The 12233-nt window shown below is 38.8% G+C and overlaps 1 protein-coding gene across 2 annotated transcripts in view; it reads right to left on the bottom strand.

The window, feature by feature from the left end:
- The window catches only part of cers2b (ceramide synthase 2b), a 43696-nt gene that overhangs the window by 20678 nt on the left and 10785 nt on the right, over nucleotides 1-12233 (bottom strand). The window contains exons 1-2 of one of the 2 annotated variants that reach the window (XM_067400367.1): nucleotides 9077-9755; nucleotides 1242-1415 (exon numbers count right to left, since the gene is read on the bottom strand). In XM_067400367.1, coding sequence (XP_067256468.1) covers nucleotides 1242-1414 — 173 coding nt within the window. In that variant the 5' untranslated portion in view covers nucleotide 1415; nucleotides 9077-9755. Of the gene's footprint in view, nucleotides 1-1241; nucleotides 1416-9076; nucleotides 9756-12233 lie in introns of those variants that run through there. The other variant, XM_067400359.1, reaches the window with a different exon arrangement.

Here is a 12233-nt window from a genome sequence, read left to right on the forward strand (position 1 = left end):
CAAAACCTGGGATGCTGTCGTGAAACACTTAACGGTTTTCCTTACCTAAGAGAACAGTTTAAGAGATTATATGCAACACCCTTAAGTCATTCCCTTAGTTAAGGGGAAATCACGCCTTAAGTGTCATACTTAAGGGAAAAACTTAAGGTGCTTTATGCAACCGGGCATAAGTCTGTGGAGGATTTGGGTAATGGCCTGGGGAGGACTGGAGTAGACAACTGCAACCGGGAAGGGGCTGGATAGTCTCAAGCATGTTCCTCATCCATCTCCTCCACAACAAAATCAGAACCATCCAGCCAGAGAACATAACTGATGTACTGATGTGCTATCCTTTTCCAGCGATAGGAAGACATACAGATGGTAATCCAGCGCTTGAACATGTGTCTTCTCCAGGGGACTTGATGGTAAGTCCAAAAATTCCTCCACATACCTCACCAGGGGATGACCATTTTGGCCATTTAAATTGTAATTTTTTAATTTATTTTTTTACTGAATTTTCATCAAACAAATGCATCTTTTAAAAACATTAAAACATTATACCCACTCCAAACCTTTGAATGGTATCTGTGTATTGATCACTTTGTTATCCAAATTTATAGTCAATGAACCATTGTTGTATTACATTTATTGTACTTTCTTTTGCAGGCCTGTTTTATTTAATGCACTGTTTTCTGTTGCTCCTGTCCTGTTTTTTGGACTACGTATTTTAAATAACATTGCTCATTTGAAATGAATTGGACAATTTGACCCTTTGGGCCCTCATTTGATTAATAGTAAGTGACTTGTGACTGTGGCTCTGTTTCAAATGCTAGTGGGCTGCTTCGCAGATGATGTATTTTGGTGTATTTTAGTGCATGGATCATGATTCAGCCTCTTATTCCTTAACATTAATACTCATAGTAATAAAAGAGAATTACAGGATGAATGAGAAAGCAACAACATGATGCGAAGACACAGCTCAGGATAAGAGAGAGGGATTGGAGAATAAAACGAAGGGAGTGACGCAGGGAGAGAAGACATTAAAATTTGATAAGTGAAAGAGAAAAAGCATGTCGACACAAATAGAACTGAAGACCTATTTATAAACAAGTCAGACAGAGTTAGAGAGAGAGAGAAAGAGGCAGCTTATCAAATATCAGACAAAGCAAAAAAAAAAAAAAATCAACTCTCAGGCATGGAGGACATTCAGTTAAACAGAGAGGAAAAGAAAGATGAGTGTAGAGATGTAGCTTTGGACCCACCTCTCAAAGACCTGTCGAATAACCAGAAATAGGATGGCAATTGGCACTGCCACCCATAAATCCCGTGCCTTCGCATAGACCCGCCCATCACGGTCTTCCAGGTCAGCCCATCCCAAACCCTCTGGGAACCACAGACGCTCCTGCCAGAACACGTCACTCAACCACTGCAACATACTGCAGAACACAAAGACACAAAGATGATGAGTCTGTCTGTCTGATCTGTCCATCCATCCATCCATCCATCAATCCATCCATCCATATCATCTGTATGTTTGTCTGTGACTAAAAAGCACATTAAAATAATGTTCTTAGTCCTGACCTGAATAAATGACTCTGAAAATGATCTGTTTGTTCCCTCTCTGAAGAAACAGACATATGTGGAACGCCTGGTCTGAGCAACTTCACGAACAACAGGATCAGGTCCCTCTGTGGGATTTTTAGGAGTTCAAGTGCTTTATTGATGGAATCCTTGGCTCAAGATGCATGCCTTGTCGTCTAGCGAAATTTTTGGGAGTTTTGGATTTAAAAAAAAAAAAAAAAATTTTTTTGTGAGCTAGTCCTAGGTTTTTGACCCAATCAGAACCAATCCAATGCAGCAAGATACTCTGGATTCTGATTGTCCATAGTTATCAAAAAAAGTTGAAATTCCGATTCACTTTCCCTAAGGGCCGCCAAAAGTTTGAAGGGTGTGGAGCCACTTTTACTAAAATGGCTATAACTTGTGAACGGAATTAGATAATTTTACCAAACTTGGTACACCTATGTAAGAGCTCATCCTGTGGTCACGTGAAAAAAAGGACGCGGCATCTGAACACTTGGTGGCACTATAACAGGAAAAAACCCTGAAAATGGCTATAACTACTTCACCGTTAGTCTGATCGACTTGAAAATGGGCATGCAGTGTCTTCGCCTGAGGTGCCATGACTATGAGGATATTGATCCATCTCAAAAAACATGTCCGCCATCTGCCACTGAGGTTTGAGCAGCTATCAGACAAGCTTAACGGAGGCAGATTGGTACGAAACTCATTGGGCCTGTTTTACTCAAGGCCTGGAGGCCTGTGAGAAATTTGAAAGAAATCGGCCCCCGGGGGGCGCCTTCTTGTTTTCCCGTGCATAAAGGATAAATTTCCTATGGTAAATTGCCTGTATTGGCTGTAAATGGTCTTTTACATCTATGATCTAAGTGGTTACACGCTTGCTAAATAAAACATAATATCTTTTTACGCATGTGCTTAAAGTCCTTAAATTGATTTTAATGCTTTTTATAAAAAAATCATTTTATGCTACAGCAACTGAGAGTGGACCATAAAAAATTGCTTATTATCATTCATGTCTAGAGCACAAACACTGCAGGATGACACACACATTGAACAATGTTTGTTCTAAACCTCTAACCCTCAGTATGAGCAAAAATTAGTAGTGTTGCCTTAGCAAACACAACTGTGTTACAAAATCTGATATGGAAACATGTACTGGGCCATGTTAAACAGTGATGTCTGACATTACTTCATATTATGCTGTTTTAAAACATATTTTAAACATACAGCCACTCACAGATGTTTTTGGCTCCTAGACAACCATCTTGATGATTTACACTCGCTTTACACGGATTATCCACAAGCTTCAAATGGGTGGAGAGACTGGTTAAGTTACAACCTCAAAACAGACCACAGTTGTTCCAGATAAGCTAAATGTTGAGTTGAAGTGGTTATTTTTACCATTTTAAAGAGGAAGAGCATGTGTGCTGTACGACATTACAGGGGTATTTGAAATCAGACTGAGGCAGATGTGATGTGTGTGATCGGCCCAGATGTACCTGAGGTTTGTGTGATGTGGTGACTCTATAGTGGTCTATTAATTATTACTGGCGCTTTCTGACGACATGATCTAAGGGGGAAAAATCTATTTATTCACTCGCACTTTTTTTCCCAATCAATTGTACTGACCAAATTTCTGTCACCACTTTTGTTTTTACAATAAGCATGCTGCTTAATTTTCAAAGTTACATTTAAATGAACATGATGCTTCTGGCTATTACTCATATTAAGGGTTAAGAATTTTTCAAAAGCACAAATTTAAAAGTTTAAAAGTTCAGTGTGTGCGTCCAGACATGAATGATTCCTCAGATTATCCAGCTATAGTCTGAGCTTCAATTAGCAGACCTTGTAAACACATAGTTTCATTAAAAACTAAAACTGTGAAACTACATGGTAACTGTACATTTAATGTTTTACGTATTCCACAGCTAAGCCTGAATCTGCACTTGACTTTACAAAACGGAGAACTGAGATGGAGAACACAGAGTGGAAGGATGTGGTCACTGATGCAACTGACTGCGGCACTGGAGGATTGTAAAAGCACAGCTGGCTGGATTCGCTGTTCCTGAAAACACAAAACTTTGCATGTTTGAAGTGTCATAGTAACAGACCACTCAGACAGGAAAGCAGCGCCGGAACAACGCATAAAACAACCAATCGCAGTTCATGTTTTTGTTACATAATGTAATAGTGCAGCAGTTTCTGGGAAGGATTTCACAGTCAACAGCAAAGAAATTAGTAATGTGCATTTGTAGTCAGAATGAGGAAATATCTCAGCAGCAAACATAGTACTTGATGACGTCTCTTGGCAATTGCATAAATTAGTTCTTTCTCTACTTCTGTTTCATTGCATTTTCTTCAATGAAACTATATTATTCTGGTATAAATCAAGGAGGTTCAGCATTATCTATTTTTTGAGCCAATCACCACAGCAGTAAACAACATGTGACTGATCACTAGATCTATACTAGAGCTCCATGCACCGTACAGCTAGTGAAATGCACAGAGACACTAGCTATGTTTCTATCTAAAGTTGCAAATTTAACTTGTGCACAAAATTGTAATATTTGACTCCATCCAGCGAGTCGAAGAGAACAAAATCGCCACTTTCTGACAAGCTGTCGCTAAATATCACTAAGAAAAGTAGGAGAAGCCACTGTATATAATAATTTTCGAATATAATAAATTACTTGCATCTTAGAGCGTGCAGATGACATGCAATAAACACGTTATCTTGCTTTCGGAGGATATCCCAAAATGTGCATCAAAATAGGTGGATGGAAGCATACTGATCTGTTTCACTGAGAGTGTTTCCTCTGAGAGGACAAACTCAAACAGATGTGGCCTGAAACATTAGCTTCACTGTTATTGTCCGCTCACACAATCCATCACGGACTAATAACATAACACCGCTCAAGAGAGGAGGAATGAATTTCATTTAAGAAAATTAGTCTTGAATTGTTAACGAGTATCCAAATGTTCGGTCAAACTGGTTGAACAGATACATAAAGGAAAAAAGCTTGTCAAAGGATCCCCTCAGTTTAGGTGAAAGATAACTTGAGTCCAGCCTGTTGCATGTCTAAAGATGCCATGTTTAATTTGAGCGCTCCAGCAGAGAGAAAGATGCTCAATAATAACAACTTAAAGTTCTGTCTGTTCTTCACATAAAACTATTTTTGGCGATTGTAGGTTCATAAGTCACTATGAACTCATTGCGAGAAGAAATTTTTTCACTTTCCACAGCATAAAATAACAATGTACAGGTTTGGAATGAAATGAGAGTGAAAACAGAATTTACATTTGGGTGAACTGCTCCTTTAAATTCCATGAATTACATTTAAAGCTGCAGTAGGTAACTTTTGTAAAAATGTATTTTTTTTATATATTTGTTAAACCTGTCATTATGTCCCTTACAGTAGAATATGAGACAGATAACCTGTGAAAAAATCAAGCTCCTCCCAATGGTCCTATTGCCATTTGCAGAAATACACCGCTCCCGGTAAGAAACAACCAATCAGAGCCAGGAGGAGTGTCTTAGCAGTGTCAATTAAGCTCGTGTGCGCACTGATCACACCCCTCTCATGCAGAGCGCGTAGAGGCGTTCAAATTCAAGATTACCGGTGTGCCGCAGCTTTGCTTATGGTGGACAAACAAACCAAACTGCCAATTCCTCGAGTGCCACCTGCTCATAAAATAAAGACGGGTAAACGGAAAAAGACAGATGACGATGATAAAAAAAGCCAAAAAGAAAGTATTAGATAGAGCCCGAAATAAAACGAGGGTAAATATCAGAGCGGCTTTTCCAAGGTGGAGAGAGCTACGTGTCCTGAAAGGATTAAAAACCGATGCAGAGTTAGCCATATTTCTGCTTGACAAGTAAGTATCCCTGCTTGATTTGTTTCATTTTTTAAGAACTACACAACTAAGATAATTTCAAAACAGGCCTGCCAGTCCCCTGCCTGATGCTTCCTCTTCTCCCCGCCCATTGATTCCTCGAAGTCGCTGTGGGTGTGAATTCCTCGTCGGAGCCTATTGACTCAGTGTCAAAACTCTAGCCTCATAACATACAGTGAATGTGCCATAACTGTTTATCCGCCCGCCATCGGTGGCCCTGCTTGCTTACTAGCCTGCGCGTTCACGGCAGGCTACGTTGTGATGGCGGAGGAGCTGTAGCGCAGCATAGAGCAAGGGGGAGTGACCTGTGAGTTGTGCTTGTTCACATTTTCAGACTAAGTCAATGTTTTCTAAAAACTCCCTACTGCAGCTTTAAGAGATGACAGTTTTACAAAAAACGTTGAATCAGTGACACTGTAACACTTCTGTTTTAAAGTTAATGTGGCAGACACTTCTTCACAAACTCTGATCAAAATCTTGACGCATTCAATCTCTCTCATCATCTCTAGGCTTTTTAGGAACAGAGCACTGCAATTCAGTTCACTGTGCTTCACTTCAAACTGTACCTGTAATATAGCAGAAAGTGCCCATGTGAAAAACAAGTGAGCTTAATTGTATTTACTGTGCACTTGTAGTGTACATCAAATCTTAAAAGTACTTTTTTTTTAAAACACTGTACTTACAGATAATTATATTAATGAAATAAAAGGCCACTTAGTGTACTTGAAGAAGAGAGTACACTTTTATGACTGTTTAACACACTTATGTAAACTTTTAAAAGTGCACTTTGTAATGAAGTCAAATTAAGAGTGTTACTTCAAAGTACATTTTAAATCAGATTTTTATCATTTTTTGTCATTCTTTAACCCTTTTATTCATGAATTATGACAACCTTTTTTTCTTATTGCACTTTGGGCATGATAATACATAAACAGATACTGTATTAAACATAATACAGTAATAACATAGTAATACTGTGTGTATTAAAAAAAAACAATGAACAATAAAATTATATAAAATAATTTAAAATTTTTAGTAAAAACTATACAATATACAAAAAGTATATAATGCAGCTTCAATTATTGCAAACGCAATTGAGTTCCTGTTCGACCAACAGACAGAGAAGGACTTCATACAAGCTGAACTTTGCATGCCTTTTATATCAAAACATGAGGATGTGATTCCATCAAAGATCTGATGGAGGTACAACTCTGTAGAAACCCAACTCAGACTACAGTATTGTCACAGATCCCTTGTCTCCCGGACTCCATTACCCATAATCCTCTTGTTTCCACACCTGCACTCACTTCCCTCGTCATCTCCCCTTCATCACGGATCACCTGCACCTGGACTTCCTCATCAGCACTGCCTTTATAATGGACTCACTCCCTTCACTCCCTGTCCGTTCTCTGTTGTGTTTATGTGTGTTAGTTGTACCAGCTTCCTTTATTGTAATAAATACCGTTGTTTAGTGGATCTCTGTGAACGCCTCTTCTCTCCTGCAACAGCATCGTAACAGAAGAACGGACCTTACCGCTGGAGATCTACTATGAATGATGGGCTCATTGGCTATCTCCCAGGCTCCTACATCTCCCATGCCTCCCATGCAAGAATCTGCAAGGTTTCGCCTCATTGGGCTACTGCAGTATGGACGTTCGCTGGAGAGGTATGAGGAGGAGTTTGTTGAGTTGGCTTTTCTGACGAATTGGTCAGACGCTCGTTTAAACGCCCTGTTTCTGAGCGGACTGGACGAGAGCACTATCCGTTTTGACGAACCTGGCGATTATGTTTCCTTAAGCGATACTATTCATTTAAATTTGTATTTAAATGTCTCCAAATTCGTTGTCGAAGAGGTTCCGGGTTTTGAGTGCTCATCTCGTCCAGTTCCCCCAGAAACACGGGTGGCCTGGCCAGTTCGTCAGTCTCCATCTTCATCCACATACCCCTCCAGTGAACTTTTCACCTGTATCCTGCCGGGCTCAATACCCTCTGAGTCCAGGCGTTCTAAGAGGAGGAAGAGGAAGAGGTCCAAACCCTCTGCAGTCTCCGCTGAGCCCACTGCAATCTCCGCTGAGCCCTCTACCCTCTGCGCTCCAGCCTGGAGTGACAAATCACACTTCACGCTTTTGGACAATTTCATGCTCCCAACTTTGTGGGAACAGTTTGGGGATGGCCCCTTCCTGTTCCAACATGACTGCGCACCAGTGCACAAAGCAAGGTCTATAAAGACATGGATGAGTGAGTTTGGTGTGGAGGAACTTGACTGGCCTGCACAGAGTCCTGACCTCAACCCGATAGAACACCTTTGGGATGAATTAGAGCGGAGACTGTGAGCCAGGCCTTCTCACCAACATCACTGCCTGACCTCACAAATGTGCTTGTAGAAGAATGGTCAAATATTCCCATAAACACACTCCTAAACCTTGTGGAAAGCCTTCCCAGAAGAGTTGTAGCTGTTATAGGTGCAAAGGGTGGGCCAACTACATAATAAACCCTTCGGATTAAGAATGGGATGTCGTTAAAGTTCATGTGCACTTAAAGGTAGGCGTCCCAAAACTTTTGGCAATATAGTGTATGTAGAAAACACTCATGCTCCCTCCAGTGTACCAGAGTATGTTGATTTACCCTTATTAGCTGATAATTATGTTCAAAATGGACACATTTCTACTGTAGCTCTCCTCTCTCAGAAAACCTCAGACTGAAATCTACATTGATCTATTGATGTTTTCAGACTGTAAAAAAAAGTGTTTTCAATCTCAACTGAAATTAGCAGTGTTGAGGGTAATGCATTACAAGTAATGTGCATTACGTAATCAGATTACGTTCTGATGTTACGAGTAAAGTAACACATTACAAGTAACATGCATTACGTAATCAGATTACTTTTTGATGTAAAGAGTAAAGTAACGCATTACAAGTAATTTGCATAACGTAATCAGATTTTTTATGTAACAAGTACAGTATCACATTACAAGCAACATGCATTACGTAATCAGATTACTTTTGTGATGTTATGAGTAGAGTATCGCATTACAATTAACATGCGTTATGTGATCAGATTCATTTTTGATGTAACAAGTAACACATTTCAAGTAACATTCATTACATAATCAGATTACTTTCTGATGTAACGAGTAACGCATTACGAGTAACATGCATTACGTAATCAGATTACTTTCTGATGTTACGAGTAAAGTAACGCATTACAAGTAACGTATTACATTCAACGGCTTGCCACTTGGTGGCATTGTATGGGACGATGGTTATAGTATCGAATGTAGTGGTTGATGTGAAACAGTGCAATCAAATGGCTTTTTGAATAGCTGTCCACTGTAGTGACCTCTATGCATGAAAGTATTAAAGAAGTAAAGTGTTGACTATCATATAAAGCACATGTAAAGTACATGATTATAATTTTACAGTAGCATGCTATTTATTATTACATTTAATTTTAATATATTGTAAATGTACAGAATTCATCATTACAAATGTGAAATTAGAAATACAATTAAATACATGACATAAGCAAATAAATGCTTGTCAGTACATTCAGCAGTACACTCTAACCATATTTCAAAGACAATAGAAATAATTATGAAATTACATATAAAGATGTACTTACATCCTTCTTAAGTGGGTGAAAAAAGCACTCTAAAGTTACTAATTGCATTAATATGAATTTAAACTATTTAAACTATAAAACATTTTCATTTAATTGTAATTAACATGTGTCCAAAAACATTACATTCAGCATATTCTTTTAAAGTATATTTCTGTTATAAGTAGGCTACTCCTTTTAAAAGTATGCTAAAGTGTACTTCTTTTCACAAAGTTGTGTTTAGAAGTGAAATACAGCAAACATGCTATGAGTATGGTGAGATAAAGTTCAGTTAAACGCTCTTGTTGTGTTGATTCAGAACTTGTGTTAATGCAAGCATTCTTTTCACCACAGTCAGACACGCCTGTGAGGGTCAGACGCCCCGTCCCGCTCATGACAGCTCTGCTCTTAAACCCTCATTGGCTGCTCAGGTCATGTGATTCCACTCTGACCATTCTCTGCTGAACCTATCAGTGCGTTGTGTGTGTGTGTCTAGCAGGAACGTGAGGAAGCGTTTTGTGAGGAGTTTTGTTGAGTGCTGGAAACACATGCAGACATCGGCGGAGTGAGTGTGTGAATGATATACGTGTCTGTGTGTGCGTGTGTTGATTCTAAGAGGTTTTTAATACCTTAACAAAGCTATCCATTGACATTTCCATTTATCTCAGAGCACTTACTCTACATGGCACTGCTACTACAATATAATTAAAGACCCCCTGTGGTGTAAATCAAGCTTTTAATGTTGTTTATATGTCTATGTGGTGTTTTTAATATGCTTTAAGACAAACCATGATGTGCAAATTCATAAGTCTACACAATTGCTGAGTATTTTCTCTTTAAAGAGGCAGTAAACCAAAAACACGTTTTGAAATCGATGGTGTTTCTGACGTCACAAACTACCTTTTAACAGATCACGTCAATGTGTGATCGTCAATGAGTGGATCTCTGAACTGGTGTGAGTGAGTGGAGGCGGGGCTAGTTTGCATATTCATAGAACCGCATATACTAAATGAGGCAAGAGTGTAGAGTTACATTCAAGCTATTTTAAGGCATGAAGATTTTTTTTCAAGGAAAAAAATGTTTACATATGTAATTTTGGTGATCAAAGATGAGATTTAAGGGATAAAAATATTGACTACAGATTAAGTATTTGTGATTTAAATTTTGCATTTAAATGGAGAGATTATGAACCATCTATGAATCTACTAGCAGAGGCTAACTAGACCATGCTTAACAGACAAACATCAGAGAAATCTCAGATATGTGTCAGACAAGGTAAAATGAATTATAAATTATTTATTCAACAAGGTCCAATGCTCTGACACTGGCTGTCCTCTGAATATAGACCAGCTGACTGGACAAATTTAAGATGGCACTGATTAGATTATCAGTTGATCAGATAGATGAAGAATCAGAACTGTGTTCCTCTCGCTAGGAAACAATCACAGGGCATGAAATCAATCAAAAGAATAAGAAGTATTGATCTGCAAAAGTTCAACAGAATAATCTTCAATTTTAAGACTCATTTAATTTTACGACTCTTGTGAACATCCTTTTCTAAGCGATTATACTCATGATTTTGTGTGGCAGAGAATAAAAAAAATCCCCCAGACTCCCACTGAAAGAGGGAGTTGAGTCATATATAGAGACGAAGAGAGGGTGGACTATTTCAGAAACCACCTAGCAACCACATAGCAGCATATCAACAACCACTTAGAACATCTTAGCAACCACATAGCAATGCCCTAGAAATCACTCACAACACCTTACCACTGAGGCCCTGGGTTTTGCACAGATAAGCACCACATCATTTGCTTTACAAACACAAAAAAAAATCTTGTTTAACCAAAAACAATCATTATTGCAAAGAGAATTTACATAATTTACAACAAACTCAAGTGATGGACGAGTCACTGTGGAGGAGCTGTCAAATTTCCACCTGTTGGTCACCACTGAGGTTTTGCTTAGTAATGCTGAGGTGGTTTGTTTGTCATTCATGTCGGTCAATGACAAGCCAAGAACTGAAAATGAGAAAACTAATCAACAGCAGCATGTGAAGCCTGGTCAGTGTTTGTAAAGAGAGCAACAAATATTTGGGAGTCAAATGTCTATTACTGGCCTTGTGTAAACGGGTTTGTTGTGAGTAGTAATTACATTGCCTGGTGAGGCTGTATTACGGAATGATTTTTGCTGATGATATGTCTGTTCAGGCAGCTGAACCAACACCAGTGTGCCTGCATCATAGCATGCCCACTGTCAAATCAATGAAATCATCGGTTTCTAATTCTAGTCTACAAGGATCCTGTGTCAGAGTTCTTGCTCCTGATCTGAAGAAACAAACTAGATTTCACCACTATACAAATGCATTAAAACTCAGTTAAAGCAGAACTAAGTAACTTTTTTTACCTTCATAAATAGTTTTCTAAGTCCTCACGATGGTTAATTGACTTGTAGTGGTGTGTTTGAGGCGAGCACTAACCCCCTCTGGCATGTCTACGCCAAAAAACAGCACTTGCAAGTTGAGCTGCGCCGACCCGACACAATCTCGCCTCATGTTCACGTTCACGCGAGAGTGACAAAATGCTTTACGGTAATTCAAAAACGATGTATATATTATGACTTTATAAGACAATTTCGAAAATTACCCAACTCCATTGAGATTTCTTGTACTGTATTTGCAAAACTACTGTGCTGGTGAGCGTTGTAGTCATTGTAGTCCAGGGGCCAGTTGCACCAGCTGTGCGCAAGTTACAACGTAGACTAGTTTTGACGTAAATGGGCACTAAGTTACAATTTACGCACTACTAAATATTTTTGTGTTGCACCATTAAACTTAGTTGAAGCGTAACTCTACGTATACACTAAATATTTACGGAAGCCTCCTATCAGGAGTAACGGTTGGAATAAAATAGCAGACTGACTGAACTGCATCAATAAGCTCTTGTTTTACCTGACAGACTTCATTCTTTACACATATATGATGCTGCTGACATTTACACTCTCTTAAATTTTAAGAGAGAGAACATCATGTGAAAAGATTACTTTGTTAGACACTCTTCAACACGAACCCGTTAAACAGCGCACCGCTGTGTGCATCGGTCCTATCACTCCGTGTTGTGCATGTCAAATAAAATCAGTCATAATCAATAAATGTAATTTCTTATGTTTTTGTTGTTGTTTC

Source organism: Chanodichthys erythropterus, chromosome 2 (assembly GCF_024489055.1).
Source record: "Chanodichthys erythropterus isolate Z2021 chromosome 2, ASM2448905v1, whole genome shotgun sequence".
NCBI classification, from domain to species: Eukaryota; Metazoa; Chordata; class Actinopteri; order Cypriniformes; family Xenocyprididae; genus Chanodichthys; species Chanodichthys erythropterus.